This window comes from Lithobates pipiens, unplaced genomic scaffold, assembly GCF_037356315.1.
Source record: "Lithobates pipiens isolate NorthernLeopardFrog02 unplaced genomic scaffold, aLitPip1_a1.2 Scaffold_1, whole genome shotgun sequence".
Classification (NCBI taxonomy): Eukaryota; Metazoa; Chordata; class Amphibia; order Anura; family Ranidae; genus Lithobates; species Lithobates pipiens.
In genome coordinates this window covers 172,629,876-172,652,063 of record NW_027507685.1, presented here as the reverse complement: position 1 = coordinate 172,652,063, position 22,188 = coordinate 172,629,876, and the positions used below count along the sequence as shown (strand labels likewise).

General features: G+C 43.5%; 2 protein-coding genes across 3 annotated transcripts in view; one reads left to right on the top strand and one right to left on the bottom strand.

Annotated features, from left to right (window-relative positions):
• The window catches only part of FGD1 (FYVE, RhoGEF and PH domain containing 1), a 276,522-nt gene that overhangs the window by 126,700 nt on the left and 127,634 nt on the right, over positions 1 to 22,188 (top strand). The gene's annotated exons all lie outside the window — the stretch shown is intronic.
• Positions 11,132 to 20,682, bottom strand: ITGAV (integrin subunit alpha V). Its single transcript, XM_077478896.1, has one exon. The coding sequence runs from the start codon at positions 20,539 to 20,541 to the stop codon at positions 17,431 to 17,433; it is 3,111 nt and encodes a 1,036-aa protein (XP_077335022.1). The 5' UTR covers positions 20,542 to 20,682; the 3' UTR covers positions 11,132 to 17,430.

Here is a 22,188-nt window from a genome sequence, read left to right as displayed (position 1 = left end):
ACCTACCCCACTCTATGTGACCCACTGATGTTGTCACTATTTATGGACTATATGAAAATGAAAAATCAATCAAATAATTTTCGATTAATCAAGTGAGACTTAATAATATCAAATTCAATACAGCTAAATGAATTCATAAACAATCATAATTACGGTAAATACCTATAAGTGAATAAATAATTATTAGATAAATAAAAATATACATATAAATATAATAAAGTGATTGATTATAAATATTTATGTAATGAATAAATAAATATAATGATTAATTGAATTATAAATTAATTAATAAAATCCCAGTGACAAATTAATCAAATATGTGAAAAAAAAAAATATAAGCAAAAAACAATGTGCATAAATAAGTGAACCAATAAACCCACACCCAACGAAAAAAGTCCAACAAGGTCCTTGTAGTGAAAGGGATATCTCTTTAAGAATATGGCAATCAATCGTGTGGTCCACCTTGCCCAAGCCAAAAACAGTGAATCATCAGTAAGAAGGCACGCTTACCAGATTGGGGCATGTAAATGCTCACTTAATATATAAGATCACCCGAGCTGCACAAATTCTGACCCAAGCTTATTGCAGAGCTTATTCCGGAAGGATGACGGAGGTTTTCATATAGGTAGGTATACATATAATAGTTTAGATGGTGACTCGAAAAACACAAATAAAAAGGCCTCCCATAGCGTAAAACAGGAGGACAATTTTTTTTTATATACCGTAAATGAAAATATACTCACAAACATGTATCAGTAAAACAGCATAAATGCCGGCCGGCATGCGAGCGCCCGTTCGCTCAGAGGGTCAACGTAATTGCGTTAGCGCGTCTAGACCACCCGACTCGCGTTTCATCATACGGTGACGTCGTCTGGGGTGTGAGGGGAGCAGTACAGTACTGCAATGTACGTGATTCTGGCACAATAGTGCAGCCTTATGGGATTAAATCGGGCAGTGAAAATGCGTTATAACATGGATTGCTCTTCAGGAGGCACCTCAGTGCACCGCAAGTCTTAAAGAGTCCTTTCAGACATCTAAAAAAGATAATCTGTGCCATGTCACTGGTTTTGCCAAGTGGTGTTAGTCCTGGATCTATGCAGGCACCATCAAACTGGAGGTCAATAACCTTCATCTCAAAGAACCTATAGAGACCTCTGGTGGAACTCTAGGGTTCCACAGAACCCTGATTGACATTGGCTGCCTTAAACTGGCTAAACACTAGACATGTGCACTGCCGAAAAAATTTATTTCTGTTAGTTTTCATTTAATTTCATTTGTCTTTTTTTTTTTTCAAACAAAAATACTAAAACAAAAACATCATATGCAGCCACTATGCCCATCATATGCAACCACTGTGCCTATTATATGCAGACTCTGTGCCCAGCAAAAGCAGCCAACTGTGCCCATCATATGCAGCCACTGTGCCCCGCAAATGCAGCCAACTGTGCTCCATCAATTGCAGCCTTTGTGCCCATAATATGCAGCCACTGTGCCCCACTGCCCACCCGCTGTCTGCCCGGCACTTACACCATCGTGGTAGTGGGTCAGGGAGCGGGACAGGCGGCGAGCTATGGGACGTGTAGCGCGGCGATGGATGCAGGACTCCTCCGTGTCTTCTTCTTGTTCTGCACAGCAGCCACGGTGATTGCCTCTAGCTTCAGCCAATCAGGTGCCTGGTATTACAGCTGGGCCTCCTAAGGAGCTGACATGCTTACGTCATCGCGTACAGGTGTCTAAGCGGTCGGCGTTCTGCACAGCCAGCCGGTGTCCTATCATATATGGTCCCCCATCGGATAGTGTCCGCTGTGTACTGCGAAAAATAGCCGAGGATGAACGGCGCCTGCGCCGTGAGTCCAGGTTCTATCCCCACCATCCAAGTGGACATAGAGAAGGAATATAAAAGAGCCAAGCGCAGCGAGGCTGAGCCCGAAGCATGGCGAGCGAAGCTCGCCCGCGAGGGGCCCTCTGATTTTCACAACCCTATGTCCGTTTGGATGGTGGGGCTATCACCTCCACTCACGGCGCAGGCGCCGTTCAGCTTCGGAGATTTTCCGAAGCTTCTTCTACCCCGTACTGCGCATGCACAGTACGGGGCGGACACTATATGATGCCAGGACACTATCTGCCAGAACACCGGCTATTTTGCTGTCTTTTAACTGCAAGTGTATGTTTTATTATCGGATTAAATGGTTATCATCGAAATTATGCCATAGTGAGTCTTTTTTATTCTGGGTATCATTTGACTACTGTGGTGATAATCTTTCTCATCCTGTTTTGCTGGGCATAACCCACGGATCACATGGAGGATCCAGTTTCCATCGTTGGATAAAGGCCCTGACCTGGTATTTGGTCGTAAGCTGATTTAGCTTGCCATTTGGTAAGCGCGCATTTCTTGTGGTGATCACACTTTGATTGTGGTGGAGGAACTGTCACTGATTTCAAATTATTATGTGCATTTTTTTTCATGGATTTTTGGTTGTCAACGGATTCCTAGTGGAAGAAGTTCTACCTTATATCACCCACAGACTTTTATTTATTTATATTTATATATTTTTTTCTTGATTTCACTATTAATTTTGAGTGTATATTTTATTAAATTTTTATTGACCTATGTCCATCATATTGTTTGTTTATTCGACTACTATATGTGTGTATCTCACTTCTAGTGGCTGCTTAGTTATTCATTTTATTTATTTTTGGTGGTTTGTTTTAGGTGTTATCAGCGAGGTATTTTTCTTTTATTCTATTTCCTTATAATAAGACCCCTTTCACACTGAGCCGTTTTTTAGGCGCTAAAGGGCTAAAAAATAGGGCCTGTAAAGCTCCTGAAAAACACCTCCCTTGCAGCCCCAGTGTAAGAGCCCGAGGCCTTTCACACTGGAGCGGTGCGCTTGCAGGATATTGGAAAAAGTCCTGCAAGCAGCATCTTTTAGGCAGTGAGGTAGCGATGTATACACCGCTCTTCCACCGCCCCTGACCATTGAAATCAATGCTTCGGCAGCAGCGCTTTGTGGGCGACTTTAACCCTTTATTCAGACTTTATCGAGGGTTAAAATTGTCCTGCTAGCGCCACTATAACAGCGGTAAAGTAATAGATGGAAAATGAAGTGTCAATTTCATGAAAGCTGTGGATTTAAAAAAAAAAAATGAACAAAGTTTACAATTACATTAACATGTTAATGCTCATATAAGATTTTAGTGACTGGGTTTACATATCCTTTTAGTTTGCGGTGCACAACACTGAAAAGAATGTAGTGCTTAGATTGTATGTATCTTTTTTTGTGAAAAAAAAAAGTGAATAGTTACCATTTAAACAAAGAAAAGTAAAGAAAATAAGATGTGGTAAAGTAGTTCACTTGCAGTCCATATTTCCAAAAATAGTAAGATTTTACAATCTGGGGGTTTTGGATTGTACAGTAAATAGCGTACTTTGTTTGTATGAGATTGTATTTTAGTGCACGTCACTTCCTGTGATTGTTAATACTTTTATTGTCTAACAAGGGACAAAAATCTCCCCTCATTATGTACAAGTTTTCTTAAGTAGAACCATAGAACAATGTTTCTTGTATTGCTTAAGAGGAAAACTGTGGATTATTTCATAACCAGTGTAAGATTTAAAATGTATGAATAGCCAAAACTGTTTTTTTCAGTGTTGGAAAGAGAAAGAAAGGGTTACAATCAGTCGTTTTTTTTTTTTTTTTTTTTTAATGTTTGTGTGTGTCCTCTTTGAGGAGCTTCCTCCTCACTTCCTGTCTCCAAAACACAACAGGAAGTGAGGAGAAATCTTCCAAAGTGAGGGGAATTCCCCTTTTAGGCAGTTATCACTGGAACAAGTGTCACCATTGGAAGATCTCCCCTCTTCTTTTGTTCTGGGGACAACCCGGAAAAATTAGCGTTTTGCATCACATTGTGCACAGGACCAGAAGTCCTGCATTGTATGTGGGGATAGTGAAAACATCACCAACAGCCAGGGGAACAAGGAATAATGTATACAGTAGCTACTTATTCCTCTAGCCCTAGACAAAATGAGCATTTAAACTCTTGCTGTGCGGATAAGGTGGGGAGGGTAGGGGGTCATTGGTTTAGTCTAGTATTTTTAACCACTTCTATGCCAGGCACTTTCACCCCCTTCCTGCCCAGGCCAATTTTCAGGTTTTAGCACTGTCGCAATTTAAATGACAATTGCGCGGTCATGCAACATGCATCATGTATCCATATGAAATTTGTATTCTTTTTTTAGACGGATGGAGCTTTCTTTTGGTCGTATTTAACCACTTCAGCTCCGGACCAATAAATACCTTAAGGACCAGAGGTCTTTTTGCAATTTCGCACTGCGCTGCTTTAACTGGTAATTGCGCGGTCATGCAATATTGCACCCAAACGAAATTTGCGTCCTTTTCTTCCCACAAATAGAGCTTTCTTTTGATGGTATTTGATTGCCTCTGCGATTTTTTTTTTTTGCGATATAAATGGAAAAAGATATTTTCTTCTTTTTGTTATAAGAAAAATCGAATAAACTAAATTTTAGTCATACATTGAGGGCAAAATTTATTCAGCCACATGTCTTTAGTAAAAAAAATGTCAATAAGCATATATTTTTTGGTTTGCGCAAAAGTTATAGCGTCTACAAACTAGAGTACATTTTCTGGAATTTACACAGCTTTTAATTTATGACTGCCGATCTCATTTCTTGAGGTGCTAAAATGGCAGGGCAGTACAAATCCCCCCCAAATGACCCCATTTTGGAAAGTAGACACCCCAAGGAAATTGCTGATGGGTATGTTGAGCCCATTGAATATTTATTTTTTTTGTCCTAAGGGATTGAATAATGACAAAAAAAAAAATACAATTTTATTTTTACAAAAAGTTGTCACTAAATGATATATTGCTCACACATGCCATGGTTATATGTGGAATTGCACCCCAAAATATATTCCGCTACTTCTCCCGAGTATGGGGATACCACATGTGTGGGACTTTTTGGGAGTCTAGTCGCGCACGGCACCCCGAAAACCAATCACCACCTTCAAGATTTCTAAGGGTGCAAATTTTTGATTTAACTCCTCACTACCTATCACAGTTTCGAAGGCCATAAAATGCCAAAATAGCACAAAACCCCCCAAAATGACCCCATTTTGGAAAGTAGACACCCCAAGCTATATACTGAGAGGCATGTTGAGTCCATGGAATATTTTATATTTTGCCACAAGTTGCGGGAATATTACAAACTTTTTTTTTTTGCACAAAGTTGTCACTAAATGATATATTGCTCACACATGCTATGGGCATATGTGAAATGACACCCCAAAATACATTCTGCTGCTTCTCCTGAGTACGGGGATACCACATGTGTGGGACTTTTTGGGAGTCTAGTCGCGCACGGCACCCCGAAAACCAATCACCACCTTCAGGATTTCTAAGGGTGCAAATTTTTGATTTAACTCCTCACTACCTATCACAGTTTCGAAGTCCATAAAATGCCAAAATAGCACAAAACCCCCCCAAATGACCCCATTTTGGAAAGTAGACACCCCAAGCTATTTACTGAGAGGCATGTTGAGTCCATGGAATATTTTATATTTTGCCAAAAGTTGCGGGAATATTACAAACTTTTTTTTTTTGCACAAAGTTGTCACTAAATGATATATTGCTCACACATGCTATGGGCAGAAGTCAAATTACACCCCAAAATAAATTCTGCTGCTTCTCCCGAGTACGGGGATACCACATGTGGGGGACTTTTTGGGAGCCTAGCCACGTACGGGACCCCGAAAACCAAGCACTGCCTTCCGGATTTGAATATAAAATGCTACCAAAAAACCTGTTAGCGATGGCAGGGATCAGGCCTGACTCTGCGATCGCTGCAGTTATGTGTTTAGTGTTTTGTAAGTGACAGTGATCGATCGATACTGCACTTGGGTGGGCTGGGCAGAGGGGCAAAACGCAGGTGCCAGCAGGTATTTGGGCTGATCCCGCTAACAATGCGTTTTTTTGGAACCCTAAACTGCTGGGGACGCTAGTATAGATCTGATCAGATCAGATATTGATCTGTTCAGATTCTATACCACTACGGGAGGTGTATGCTTTGCGTGTGGGTGTTAGCGGTACTGGCACTAACCTAGCGCTGCCTGGGGCGACGCAGACCCTGACCCTAAAACCTAATTGATATCACCCGCCGGGTGATCAGGGGGTTAAACCTTTATTGGGTAATAAATGGTGGGTGCCCTGATGCTATAAAAAACAAACTAACCAGAGTCACCCGTAACACTTATACGGTGATCAGTGGTGAAAGGGTTAACTAGGAGCAATCAGGGGTCCCTGGCGCTATATAAAAACCTGACGGGGAACCTAAATAACTAACTGGCTAACCAGCGTCACCAGTGACACTTATACTGTGATCGCTGGTGAAAGGGGGTGAAAGGGTTAACTAGCAGCAATCAGGGGGTTAAAACCATTATTGGGTAGTATATCGGGGTACCTAGCGCTATAAAAACCTGGCGGTGAACCTAAAAAAATAACTAGCTACCTAGCGACACTAGCGACACTGATGCAGCGTTCAGAAAAATTATCGCTTAGTGACACTGGCAAAAGGGGGTGAAAGGGTTAACTAGCGGAAATCAGGGGGTTAAAACCATTATTGGGTAGTATATCGGGGTACCTAGCGCTATAAAAACCTGGCGGTGAACCTAAAAAAATAACTAGCTACCTAGCGACTGTAGCGACACTAATGCAGCGATCAGAAAAACGATCGCTTAGTGACACTGGCAAAAGGGGGTGAAAGGGTTAACTAGCGGCAATCAGGGGGTTAAACCCATTATTGGGTAGTATATCGGGGTACCTAGCGATATAAAAACCTGGCGGTGAACCTAAAAAAATAACTAGCTACCTAGCGACACATGCAGCGATCAGAAAAATGATCGCTTAGTGACACTGGCAAAAGGGGGTGAAAGGGTTAACTCTAGGGGCAATCAGGGGGTTAAATCTTTATTGGGGGGTGATAGGGGGCTACCCTGGACCTAACACTAACTGTCCTGACAGTTTTTACTGTCACAACTGACACTGAATGCATTGATCAGTAAAGAAATGATCAATGCAATCAGTGACACTGTGACTGGGGGGGGGGAGGGGGGGCGGGGGGCGATCGGGGGGGGGGGGTTTGTGTGCCTGTGTGTACCTACATGTCAGTGTAGTGTTGGTGCACACTTACTTTTACTCTTCTCCTCGTAGTCCGGTCAAAAAGACCGCCCCGAGGAGAATGACATCACTTCCTCCTTCCTGTGTAAACAATACACAGGGGAGGAAGCTTCTCATTGGCCAGGAGCGATCCAGAGGGGGTGGCCGAAAACCAACGGCCATCCCCTCATCACGGAGCGCTCCTGGACCGAATCGGACCGTCGTAACCAGCGGGAGGGGGTCCGATCGGACCCCCCACCCGCTGGAAGGCAATCACGTAGATGTACGTGATTGTGCCTGCCTGTGCCATTGTGCTGACGTACATTGGCAATACGGCGGTCCTCAAGTGGTTAATCACCACTAGGCCTTTTATTTTTTGCTAAGCAAAAACAGACCGAAAAAAAAAAAACTTTTTCTTTGTTTCTGTTATACAAATTTGATCACTGATGTGCACTGATGAGTCTGCACTGATGGGCACTGATAGGCTGCATTGATGGGCACTTATAGGCTGCATTGATGGGCACTGATAGGCTGCATTGATGGGCACTGATGAGGCTGTACTGATGGGCACTGATGAGCCTGCATTGATGGGCACTTATGAGGCTGCACTGATAAGTCTGTATTGATGGGCACTGATGAGTCTGTATTGATGGGCACTGAAGAGGCTGCACTGATGGGCACTGAGGAGGCTGCACTGATGGGCACTGATAGGCTGCATTGATGGGCACTGATGAGTCTGCATTGATGGGCACTGTGAGACTGCACTGATAGACAGCACTGATGCACACTGATTTGCTACACTGATGATCAGTGTAAATGTCCGCTGTAAGTGGAAAGCCAGTTACCGACACTGATAGCGCTGAGGAAAGGAAATGCAAATAACCGGCGTATGTTTACATGTGATCAGCTGTGATTGGACACAGCTGATCACATGGTAAGGAGCCTAAGTCCTAGGGGCACAGCTCACCACTGATTGCGAAGCAGCGCGCAATGAAGGACGTCAAAAGACGTAGAGTCAGGATGGTAAAGCCACCGCCCAGGCTTCATTCTGCTATAGGCTGGGCGGGAAGCCATTAAGTAAAAACCATATACAGTAAAACCTTGTATTGCGAGCACAATTAGTTCTGGAAACACGATTGTAATCCAAAGCACTCTTATATCAAAGAGAATTTCACCCTTAAGAAATAATGGAAACTCAGATGATTCGTTCCACAATCATTTATTCATAAGCCTTTCGGTCTATAGTCCATATAAAAAGATTATAGCAATGTGTAACCATGAAATGTTCAGCCACAAATGTAAAAAGCTTTCACAAGGGCATCAGAAGGGGATCAGAAGTAAAATCCAGCAGGAGCCACAGGGTATAAAAGAGAGGAGAGGCGCCTCTAAGTGTAGCAATATGGTTACATTTAATGAAGGTACAACATTTAGCAACTCACATGGTTGATGATAAGAGAGTCACATCTAAGTATGCAGGCATCCGGGGTAAAGCTGTCCACATAGACCATCCCCCGCATCATCAGCTCTTAACGCTGTCAGTCTGCAATCGTGACCGGGAAGACCACCCTGCAGTAGAACGATCTGAAAGCAAGCCCTGAAGCGATCGTGGAGCGCAGTGTGGAAGTGATGATGTCGATGGCGGTGAAGAGGATGGTCTATGTGGACAGCTTTACCCCGGATATCTGCATACTTAGATGTGCCTGTTATAATCATCAACCATGTGAGTTGCTAAATGTTGTACCTTCAATAAATGTAACCATATTGCTACACTTAGAGGCACCTATCTTCTCTTTTATACTCAGTTTTGACTTGATGCTACTTGTATGTCAAGACATTGCTCATTTATCGAGTCAAAATTTATAAAACAATTTTGCTTGTCTTGCAAAACACTCTCAGAGCAAGTTACTCTCAATCCAACGTTTTACTGTATTTATTTTCCAATATGCTTACATATACAAAGGAAAACATCACACATCCATTCAAAGATGGCTGCACCACAGGAGCTCTTGATAAAGTGCAGTGGGACTAAACATGTTGAGGAAGTGATGTCATCACAGGAAGCGGTAGTATGTAACAGGAAGTTGTGGTGTGGCCATCTTTGAATATATGTGTGATCTGTCCCTTGTATATGTAAGCATATTGGAAAATAAATATGTTTTTACTTAAAGTGGGGTACCCCCTAAAAAAAAAAAAATTAAAAGTCAGCAGCTACAAATACTGCAGCTGCTGGCTTTTAATAATCGGACACTTACCTGTCCCGGGTTCCAGCGATGCGGGGGAACGAAGCCCCCCCCTCGCTCCCCGCTCCGCTCGCGGCGCCGTCATGCATACTGTGGGCACCCGGCTGTGGCTTCACAGCCGGGCACCCACTGCGCATGCGCGAGCGGCGCAGGGCGCCGTGATACGCCGTACAGTCACCTGGGACACGTGACAGGTCCCAGGTGAATGTGCGGCGCGAGGGGAAGTGATGTCACCAGCCCGGGCAATGAAGAAGGCAGACTACGAGGGACCCCCTAGCAACCGGTATTTAGAGGTGAGTAAAAATTTTTTTTTTTGCCAATTATTTTTTTTTGATTTTTTTTAAGATTTTTAAGTGGTTTTATTTTTTGGGGGGCAACTCCACTTTAAAAATATTACACTATTGGAAGCTCTTTTTTATGCGGTGGATTGGTGGCTCTGGAGAAGGTATTGGAGAAAAGAAGAGTGGAGATTGGGCGCATTCTAGACTGATTGTGGTTGCAAGGCTTTGGAGAGGCTCCATTGTGGGGACACCTGGTGGTGGAATATTGTTGTGAGATCACTACATGTTTATGAGAGCATAATGCCTATTCTGGCACTCCTCTCCTACATGTAAAAATCATCATTTTGTTGCTAGAAAATTACTCAGAACACCCAAACATTCTGTTTTTTTTTTTAACAGACGCCCTAGGGAAATAAAATGGCGGTCTTTGCAACTTTTTGGCACACAGTATTTGTGAAACAATTTTTCAAAAGCGTTTTTTTTATTTTTATTAGAATTTTAAAATGTTGTGTAGAATGTGAAAGATGATGTTACGCAGAGTAACTAGATAACTAACACGTTACGCTTTAAAGTTGCACTAACACTCGCCAAACTTTGGTACTTAAAAATCTCCATAGGCGACGCTTTATTATTTTTTTTATTTTCTAATTCACCATAATATAATTTTTTTTATGCCTCGTTTCCACTGTGATTATGCGCAGCGGGAAGCTATCATTGGGTACCGCGGACTTGATATCCACCCTTACCCGCTGATCGTTATAGAGGCAGTATGTAAACAAGGCAGATTGCCATTCTGTCAGAAGGCACCTCCCACACAGTACACTAAAACACTGGGTAGGCACACAGTTAACTCCTGATGTTAACCCTTTCCCAGACAGTATCATTAGTACAGTGACAGTGCATATTTTTAGCACTGAACACTGTATTAGCATCACTGGTTTCCCAAAAAAGGGTCAGTTAGTGTCTAATTTGTCTGCCGCAATAATCGCAGTCCCACTGATCACTGCCATTACTAGCAAAAAATAAATAAAAATTCTATAAATATATCCCATAGTTTGTAGATGCTATAACTTTTGCGCAAATCAATCAAAGAAGCACTAGTTTTAATGGGGCTTTACCACTGTTATATTGCAGCACTTTTCAGCTGCTGGCTGGGCGCTTTTAACCCCCGATAGTGGCCGAGGAAAGGGTTCATTTTTGGTTGATTTCAATGGCAGAGGCGGTTTAGGAGTGGTGTATGCACCGCTTCCGCAAGCCCCAAAGATGCTGCTTGGACTTTTTTCCTGTCCTGCAAGTGCACAGCCCCAGTGTGAAAGCACTTTTTTTGTGAAGCGAATAAAGGTCCACTTTAAATGGTGAATATATAAAATAAACAAATACAGAAACAGAATGTGAGTAACTTGCATATTATTTTCAGGGAAAACAGTATCTCAGGTATTTTTATTTTTTTTATTCTTTATTGATTTAAAAAACAAAAAAACAAAAAAAAAAAAACACAATCTCCCAAGCGTCACAGAGAATGTCCTCATTAAGAATGAAGGAACGGCTGTCTGCAGCCAATACAAGCTATTTTTCAGTAAAAGAAAACACATAAAAAGTCAGTGCAAGAAACAATTTAAAACAAACTAATACAAAAGGTTATAAAATGCAACATATGAAATAGAACAGTTCAATTCAATATACATTTTTCAGTTATTTGCATTCTTACATTCTGGATACCACAAACTGCAGTGCAACTGGCTTCAGCCATGTTGTTAAGGCCCATAGCGACCAATCAGAAATGATCTTTAACTAATCTGCCTCCAAATACTTGGTTGCAATGGGTTACAGAAATGTACATTTACATGTAATGCTTTTGAGATTTTTTTTTTAGAAATCGTAAAGCATACCTGTGACCTAAATAACATGGAGGCAAGCATTTTATATTTTGAAAAAATAGTCAGCCGGCTCTTCATGGTGTCATGGAAAGCAGCTATTTTTGTATTTTAAACCAATGGCCTGGCTACAATGTATAAACTCATGGAGGAAAACTCAGAAGATGGCTTTATTGTATAGTAAAGCAAAAAATTATCTTTAGTGATGTGATGGGAGGTAAACTGTGTCCATGCAGGCACTACGTTCTAATTGACATGAATAGAACTACCTGCACAGAACACCTGTGCATCCCACGCAGACCTCACGTGTCTGTGTGTGCCTAAAGAGAAGTTCCGGCCCCCATCCCCCAAAATATAAATGTCAGCAGCTACAAACACTGTAGCTGCTGTCTTTTACTATTAGGGCACTTACCTGTCCAGGCATCCAGCGGTGTCCTCAACCGAGCCGATTCTTGGCTCTCAGGTGCTGGCGCAGCCATCTTGGTTAAGGGAAGCCAGCAGTGAAGCCGCACCTACTGTTCATGCCGGTGTCTTGTAAAATAGTGTCCTCCATCAGATAGTGTCCCCTGCGTACTGCGCATGCGCAGTACACAGGAACACAGATTCCGAAAATTGCCGAGGATGAACGGCGCCTGCGCCGTGAGTCCAGGTTCTATCCCCACTATCCAAGTGGACAAAGAGTTAGAATAAAAAAGAGCCGAGCGGAGCGAGGCCGAGCCCGAAGCGTGGTGAGCTAAGCTCGCCCGCGAGGGGCCCTCTAAAATTCACAACCCTATGTCCGCTTGGATGGTGGGGCTACCACCCCCACTCACGGCGCAGGCGCCGTTCAGCTTCGGAGTTTTTCCTAAGCTTCGTCTGCTCCGTACTGCGCATGCGCAGTACGGAGCGGACACCATTTGATGGGCGGACTCTATTAGGCAGAACACCGGCTGCGGAGGGGGGGGGTCTCAATGTATGGCTTACTTCGCAGCGGCAAAGTGAGCATGGAAGTGGGAGCGGGTACCTGTCAAAACCAGGTACCCGTTCCCCCTCCTCCACCCCAAAAGGTGCCAAATTTGGTAGTGGACAGGGGGAGCAGACTAGCGGAGCTTCCCCTTTTTGAGTGGAGCGCTGCTTTAAGTACACTTTTGCCTAAATCTGGCCTTACATGGAGCAAATTTTGTGCGACTTCCCATGAACCAGACAAAATTTGAGCCATGGGTGGCCCTGTTGGCACCTTCTCCCACAACATCTTTTGATCCAAACAAATCAAAAGGAGCTTAGAGGCCAAAGAGTGGGTCAGGTTCAGGTATTCTGAGAGCTGTGGGTTCTGGCAGACAATACAAGAGCCAGCAGGGGAGAATCCTCCATGCATGCTGTTGGAGAAATATATACATGTATATGTACACCTTTAGATCAGCAGAGTGGAAGGGGAAAAGGGTTCAAAAACATTCATTGACAGAACAAGAGAAATCTTACAGAGTATGGCCAATTTAATTCATCCATTTCTAAAGGGATACAGACCCTGAAGCTTTTCCCAATGATAACACTGAGATTGCTCAGGCGGGTACAATGCACACCTTACCATGTAAGTGTAAGAATCTGGCAATTACCTAAAATCACTACAATGTATATAATTAACTTTGAGGTATTATGTTTTGTTTTGTTTTTTCTCAACAAAGCTGAAGTTACACCCAAATAATTATTTAATTCAGTTTTGTGGCTACTTTGTAAACAAGTTGGATAGATCCTCCAAAAAAAAACAAAAAAACACAGGATCGTTGCATAAGAACATATTTTTTCACTATGTGCGAGATCCAACACCGTACCACTCTGCAGTCACCAGCAATAATAAAATGTTAAGAGAATAATCTTTGTCTAAAGAAAAAAAGTGCAATTATACATTTATAAATGTTTATTAAAAATAATGTAAGTAATCTCCCAAAAAATGAAGGTTCTACCGCTTCACCCACCAATGAAAAGCTATGGACTCATGTTATTCTGAATTAGCGATAAAAGAAAACAAAAAAAAAAGGTATTAGATGCTTAAAAGCATTTGAAAATGTTGTCTGTAAACCAACACTGCCCGTAACAATGGGGAAAAATCAAAAGGTATAAACTGGGGATTGACAGCCATCATTATTGCTTCATCTGTACAAATCCATTTAATCCCTGTTATTGCTGTCAGAAGGAATGTAAACATCCCTTGTGATAGTAATAGGCAGTGACAGGTACTCTTTATGGAGAGATTGGAGGTCTATAAGTATTCAAAATGACAAGATCAGCGTTTTCTCCTTTCTTAATATGATCATACAGGGTTTGAATTTCCTACAATTTCAGCTAAATCAGCCAACAGTGACCCTGTTGACACCATCTGGCTCAACAAATTATGAACTGAAACTCCAGGGAGCGGAATAAAAATTCTCAGACAAACACCATCATCCAATCAGATGCAGACACTATTCGGGTGCTTCTTATGCCGCGTACACACGAGCGGAATGTCCGACAGAAAAAGTCAGACGAAAGCTTTTCATCATATAATCCGATCGTGTGTATGCCTCATTGGACTTTTTTTTCCGAAAATTCTGACGGACCTAGAAATAGAACATGTTCTAAATATTTGCGAAAGAAACAATTCCTATCGGGAAAACCGCTCGTCTGTATGCTGTTCCGACGGACCAAAACAATGCAAGCAAGTACGAGACGGAAGCTATTGGCTACTGGCTATTGAACTTCCTCTTTCTAGTCCCGTTGTACGTGTTGTATGTCACCGTGTTCTTGACGATCAGACTTTGGTGTGATCGTGCGTATGCAAGACAGTTTCAGCGTAATTCTGTCGGAACTCCGTTGGAAAAACCTTCAGAGTTTATTCCGACGGGAAAACCGGTCACGTCTACGCAGCATTAGCATAGATGGGGGAATCGACCATCTAGTGCAAATGCCTGTCTGATTGAATACAGATTGTATTTATTGTTCAGTTGTGTCTTCTTATTACATAGCTTTAGTGCTCTAAAGGAGATTGTACAATCAGATTGTATTGTGTATGGCCAGCTTTATTGTCTCAGTGATAATGGATTCTCCAGACAGGGCGTGAGGGAAAATCTGCAGTAGGGACACAGACAGCAAAAAAAAAAATGATGGTGATTATAAAGTATATAATGTAAAATATAAATAATTCTGTCTTTTGCCCTTTACGATTTCCTCTACTTTCTGTATAGAACCTCTGACAGTAAGTGAGGGGAAATCTCTCCATCTACAGCCTTGGGTAGCCCCAAAATCCTAAAAAAGGTTCCAGTCCTTCTCCACCCTATCTAAAGCAAAAAATAAATAAAAAATGTCTGGACACTTTAAATTTAGGCATAACTAAACCCAAAAGCACACATGTAATATAGTACAGCTTGCCAGTTCCTGGTTGCTGCATTAGTTTCCTTTTTATCAGGCTAAGAACATTTTTTAAGCAAATAAGGATAACACCTGATATTGCAAGCAAGGCCACTTCCTTCCAGCCACTCTAAAAAAAAAAAAAATGTTCTCTTTTGCAAACTGCTAATGCACCATATGACTCCATATAGACTGGGCAACAACCATGGCTCCCTCTGTAGATACAGTGGAGTAAATGTAGCCACCCGGGGACAGGAAGTATATTATTCTCATGATCACAAGGTAAAAATAAAGGACTGAAAACCTGAAATACAAAATGAATGCAACCAGTGAAAGCCCGTCCATATGCAGGGGCACAGCCCCTCTGATCCATGTGTTTGGCCCCAAATTTACATGCAGGGCGCCGGATGCATGGATTCCAATAGGAGTTATTTTTTATTTTTTTTAGAAGCACATGATTAGAGCCAGAGGCTCTAATTGGCTTCAAAACAGGGTGGGCTCGGGGCGCAACGCTCTGCGCTCCCGAACCCACCCAGCTGTGTAACAATAGCAAATTAATATTCGCTAATGTCTTCCTGCTTCTCCTCTCGGGCCAATCCCGGCTCAGGAAGTGGGTCCTGAGACCTGATTGGCTGAGAGGAGAAGCGATCCTATTATCTGCCGAGGAGGAGGGAGGAGGTGCAGGATAAGCTGTGCTGCTGTGAAGCTGAAGAAGGAGGAGGCGCAGAGGGGGTAACCTCTGACCTAGCTAGATGGGGTAAGTGCGAGGACCAATTGACTGAATGGGGGGGGGGGGGTTGCCAGACGGATTATCCCCCCCCCCCCCCCCCCACACGCACAAATTTTTTTTTACGACCAGCCGTCACTGAATGCAACCACCACATCTGGTAAACTGCAATATATTACATTTGATTTTGGGGTTAGAATGCACTTTAAACTAAAACTGTACAATGCACATAAAAGTATGTGAGTCATATTGACTGGAACTCTAGACGACTGAGCCTCAATCCATTCACTAGAAACCAGACATTGATTTGAGCATTTTTAGTAAGTAAATAGCAGTGAGGTTCAAAACACAGCAAACCATATACAATCTCTTTCAGAGCCCAGCCACACCCCAATACTTAGAAATGTTCTGCTGGACAAAAGGTCTGTGGTGACAGAAGTACCAATATTTTCAACAATATGTTTCACCTCTTTGCGTAACGTAGTGTGATTTTTTTAAGGCCCGCATACTGCCTAACCAAAAATACCTTCCACAGGGACTAAAGTTGGCCATATTCTATACAATCTGATTGTATAATTCCCTTCAGATTTAACAAACCTAAACAATTGATTGCATTTGTATCAAATCATGAGAGGTCTTCCTCTACATAATCTAAGGAGTGTGCACAATCAGATTGTATAGTGTATGATCAGCTTTGTGGTAGAACACATAAAAAACACACCGCTAAGCACGCTTTAGATGTGTCTCCAAAAGCACAGTTGCACACGTATTGCAAGGGCCACTCCCATTCTTCAAATTTAAGTGAAAAATCACACTTCACTTGGTTGGAAAACAAACAAACTGTATTGTATAAAAAACACAAGCACATGCTTTTAAAGAGTATGTCTGTGCAGAAAAAAAAAAAAAAAGAACATATTCTGTACATCTCCCAAATACATGCACAAGTTCTTAAAAGCACTCCAAGCACAGAAAAAAAATACCTGTTTACCTGCCAGAAACCCAGTGAGCATCTAACTTCCTGTAGTGAACTAACAATAATGCCCCCCCCCCCCCCTACTGAAACCCCAAGCAGTGTTGTCAGCCCTTATTTCTCCAATGCTGGACTAAAAAACACCCCTTTATGTTATGGAGATGAGGGGGAAGGTGGTCAGTAGTCCAACAGAGGAACACTAGATGGGAGCAATTTATGAGTGGATTGCATTTCTGGCAGGATCAATAGATGTTTTTGTTTTTTTTTGTTTTTCGTACTTGGAGTATTTTTAAACAGACAAAACATGAGGGAAATGTTATGACATCAGTCCAGCTTTTCTCAACCTTTTTTACCCCAGAAGAACTCTTAAAATAATTTTCTCAGGGGAGCCTTGCTAAAACCCAGGGGTGTAAAAAATGCCCCTTGCATTGGATGCCTCCCTTACAGACAGCTAAAAAGAATGGCATCAATCTGCTGACCATGCCAAATGGTGTTGGACCTAGAACTATGCAGATACCATCAAATGGGAGGCCAATCAGCTACAGCTTAAGGAACTGCTTTTTTTAGACATACACTCTAAATGTATTTAGGCTTTCAGTGATCTGACTACCATAAACTGAAATCTGACTGGTTGCTCTAAGTTACTTTGCATACTAAACTTTGCACTAAACCATCACTAAATGAACCCTCTTTGATACATAAGACAGAAACTTGGCAGCTATGCACAGAAGTGGAGCATCAGCTTTAAATTTGCTTGTGAATCTCTAAAGTTATTCCTGGAAAAAGAAAATTAGGAATGATTAACTCAAGCATCGGTGTTGCCTTCATTATCACGTGGTTGAAGCTGTTCTGTTTCTGTCTCCTCCTGAGGAGGCCGGACACGTTTAAAGAACCCAAATTTGTACATAATTAAAACCATTAGCGCCAACAGTAGCAAACCTGACAGCACTGCAAGTACTATCACCCACACAGGAACGGGAGCGCTGGACGTCTGGTTCACCCATAGGATGTTTGTGGTGACCTCTGTAGAATTGTGTATATCAGGAAGACTCATGTTCTTATAAGGGAATTCTAGTACACGAAACGTGGCTGAAGATTTTAAAGAATAGGAATTGTTCTGGTTCTCACTATTCATAAATGTTGGTGTCCACAATCTCGATCTGATGTACAGAATTGCGCTTTTCCCTTTCTCCACTCGCTCCACGTGGCAATCAATCTTGAGACATTGTGCTATTCCACAGCCAATGGTGTGAAGTTCACCCTCAAACAGTGGAAGTTCACGCCTATTGCGTTCTGTGCGGGTCACATTTTTAACCTCATCTGTTTGTGAAGTTGACAGTTTGAGATCAAGTGGGTTGATCAAGACATCAGAAGTACAGTCCATGGGACCATCGATTTCATATTTGACTATGTACAACAGGTCATTGTTTTTGTACTTGTATGGCCACAGGACAGTAAGCATTGCTTTGCTGAACGCACTGGGACCATTGTTTCTGAGTTCAAAGATATGCTGAACCAGTGGTCCAACGTCATCTTCTGTTACAGGATCCTTCTTGTGTTCCCAGTTTGCAATAGGCAGGAAGACTTCCGTGGGAGTGGAGACTCCTCTTATGTCAACTGCGGCCAAAACCGCCAGGGCAATCCGCAGTGACTGCTTGGCACTGGTATTGTCATACTGGTTAGAACTTTGTATCTGCAAGTCAAAGTTTACAGTGTTGTCCATCTCACTTAGCTGATGAACACTAAACAGCAAGGCAGCTAAGACCCTTGTTCCAGCCTTCATGGGATTTCCAAGGTCACATACAACAAGACGGGTCTGATTTTCTATTTTAAAGGCACAAGACAAACGTGTTAAGGACTCATTGTTTCGGACAACACCAATAAAGTCTGCCTGGGGTGGTATATAGACAAATAGTTCAGCTTCATAGGCCCCTTCACCTTGATTTTGTGCATCAACGAATAGGGTCAAGGGACTATCATCTCCAATATAGATTTGCTGTTGCTCACTTACAACTGATAAAATCAAGTTTGGCTTGCATATATTGTCATCACCACAGTCCAACAAGATATGCACCTGTTTGGTTAGGTTTGCTGGGGTGAGCTGGTTAAGGATAGGCATTAGTCCAGATGGATCAGCAGCAGCCTTATAATCCATTTCGTAATCCATAAAGATGGTAATAGGTGTAAGTTTATCACGAAACTCACTCTCATCTCGTAAATATGCTTTTAGTTCTTCACAACGCATATTCCCACCGTTCACTATTGTCATGTTTTTCGAATGAGTGGGCTGTCTGTTATGTACAAACAATGCTCGTCTTACGGCTCCCTTCTGTTTAAGCTTATCCAACAAAAGTTCTACTTTGAATTGAAGGTTTTCAGGGACATTTCCTTTAGCGCTGGCCTTAAGGCAGAATTTCACATCAAAGCAGGAAACCATAGCTCCATTTGTAAGGGAACAGGTTTTACTTTCAGGGTTCAGTATGGTTGGATTCACTTCTAGAACGGCATTCACTGTGACAACAGGCCTAGACCTGTATAGTATAGCCTTGTCTGCTCCAAAAGCCCCAACCACTAAATCAGGATAGCCATTTTCATCAATGTCCGTGGCACCTTTCAAAGAGTATCCAAAACTTGGTGGCATGGTTCTGGAGGCCCACTGTCCTTCAAGAACTTGAGAGGGTGCTGAGCTAATGCCAGAGCTTCTTCCGTTGTAAATGTACACAAGGCCTTTTTTACCCTCTCCGGCATAAGGTGCCCCAATGGCAATGTCATTGAAACCATCTTGGTCCACATCACCAAGAGGCGCGATCGAACTGCCAAACCTTGCAAAAGCATAAAAACCGGTCAGTTTTGTTAAAAATCGAAGTCCTGCTTTACTTTGCTGAATAAAAACAGTGACTTGCCCGACTTCTTGAAGCTTCCCATCAGATCCACGGTCCATAAAAAGGGGAGCTCCGACAAGCAGATCCACCAGTCCATCACCGTTGATATCTGTTGTTGCTATGGAATAACCAAAGTATGCAGCCATCTGCTCCCCGGTGAAATTGTACAGTGAGGCCATGGATTTGCCGTCATAAATAGACACCATCCCTAATGTTTTTGCTGCCCTGGGCACCCCGGAGACAAAATCATCGATGGTGTCCCCGTTAAAATCCCCCACAGCCACGGCATACCCCAAGTAGCTGTCATCGTACGTCGGGCTGGCCGCTCGCGTGGCCAACTGCCCGTTGTAGGGTATGGTGTACTTTTTGGGGTCGTACTTTGTAAAGATTTCTTCGATTCTGTCTGAAATTAGTTGACCCTGCCAGTAGAAGCTGCCAGGGCCTCCCAGCAGCACGCGGTTGGTGTTGGTAAAGTCAACGCTGAACCCGCCCTGGCAAAACCCTTGCTCCTGGGCGTCCGCCTTGCTCGTAGAGCGGCAGGGCGCGTATTCTACGATCTTACTTCCATCCATCAAGTAACAAGTCCCAACTGGCTCCCTTTCCTGCTTGGCCTTCTCAGTCCTCCAGTGATAAAGGGGGGCACAGGCCAGGATCTTCTTATCTTTAACACTCAGGGATGCCCCGAACCATTGGTTGGATTTGAACTCGATGGGGTCATTTTGGGCAAAGTAGCGATTGCCGGTGCTGTCGAAGACAATAGGCTGGCAGTTGGCATTCCTCCAGTCGCATTTCAGCACGTCCCCACCTTGGCTGATGTCAGGCTGGCTGGTGTTGGCTTTGGGGGCCCCGATCAGCAGGGAGGGGGAGAAGAAGTCCACGGCGAAGCCGAAGTAGCTGCCCTCAGACCCGGCGTACACCGAGGGGTTCTCCGCGTCCAGATTGAAGCCGCTGGACGAGCCCAGCAGAGCGGCGGCGGCCAGCAGGAGAGCGGCGGCGGCCATGGGAACCGGAGGAGCCGGGGAACCTCTGCCCATCAGATCCGGTGGTTCGGAGAGCGGAGGGGGGCCAGCAGATCCGACCGATCGCAGTGCAAACTTCCGCGAATCTCGGGGACTTTCCTTGTTTTCTGATCAGACGGGATGGGGCCGCTCGGGGAGGACGGGCTGGGATCGCAGTCATAGGGGGCGGGGAGAGCTGAGAGGCTAGTCGCCTTCGCTTCCCGTCCATGTGTCATCTGGGCACAGCCTGGGCTCCCTACACCCGGGGGCTGATCACCCCTCCTGGTGGGGAAAGGTCCTGACCGCTGGAGGTGCCGGGCTTTATCAATGCTGCAACTTTATATCTAAAACTGGAAGCAGAGATGTAAAAAGAGATACAAATAGATACACTGTATACATGTACAAGGTATGTGCCTGCCAATACAATACCCCCCCCCCCCCCCCCATCACCAGTCAGCACCAGCTTTTATATACATAGAAATATATGTAGATAAAAAATACATACACTATATTTCCAAAAGTATTGGGACGCCTGCCTTTTACATGAACTTTAAAGAGGTTTTGTGGCAGTTGTAACTATAAGTAAGCGTAGAATAAGGCTTTCCTATAGGTACTTTAAATATCTCCTAAAGGGCCACCGTTTAGGAAATATTTACTGTGTTTGTTTATGATGTCATGAGCGACTGGCAGCTCCGGAGTCCGCAGCCCTTGAAGGAAGAGGGGCGAACATGTATGTGGACGGCGCAGGCTTCATTTGCAGGTAAGTGGCACATAATGTGCTAGCATGCGATGCATACTACTAGCACATTATTCTTTTACTTTGCAGGGGCAAAGGAAGGAAGTAAAACCCATCAGGGTTTACTTATTCTTTAATGGCATCCCAGACTTAGAGGCGGTTCACACAGCGGGCGATGCGAGGCGACACGACTCGCCTCGCCTCGCTCTCGCAAGTCGCCCCCGTTCTGTACAATGGAACCGTTCTGAGAGGAGCGACTCGAGTCGCTCCGACTCAGAAAAAAGGTTCCTGTACTACTTTTGGGCGACCTCGGGGCGACTTGCATTGACTTCTATACAGAAGTCATCTGCAAGTTGCCGCTGAGGTTCGCGGCAGGTCGCGGCGAGGCAAGTCGGAGTCGCCTCGCCTCGCCTGCAGTGTGAACCGGCCCTTAGTCCGTAGGGTTCAATATTGAGTTGGCCCACCCTTTGCAGCTAGAACAGCTTCAAATATTCTGGGAAGGCTGTCCACAAGGTTTAGGACATAGACACACTCCTAAACCTTGTGGACAGCCTTCCCAGAAGAGTTGAAGCTGTTATGGCTGCAAAAGGTGGGCAACTCAATATTGAACTCCCGCAGACTAAGACTGGGATGCCATTAAAGTTCATGTGTGTGTAAAGGCAGGCATCCCAATACTGTTGGCAATATAGTGTATATACATTTAAAATATATATATATATCTCAAACACACTTCATTCATTGTACAAAAAATACCCCTGATTTTCAATCAACACCAATCATGCCTCAAGTGCAGCCACCAACATTACCAAAGGGCCTCATATAAACTTAAAAGAGAAGTGCGGGCATTTAAAAAAGACATACATACTCACCTAGATGGATGCAGCATCGATCCAATGCTACAGCTATCCCAAACCGACTCTACACCCAGAGCTGAGCGTTCAAAGACT

Bases quoted from the DNA above. Each gene is read 5' to 3' on its own strand.
- ITGAV (XM_077478896.1), bottom strand. From the start codon at position 20,541: ATGGGCAGAGGTTCCCCGGCTCCTCCGGTTCCCATGGCCGCCGCCGCT.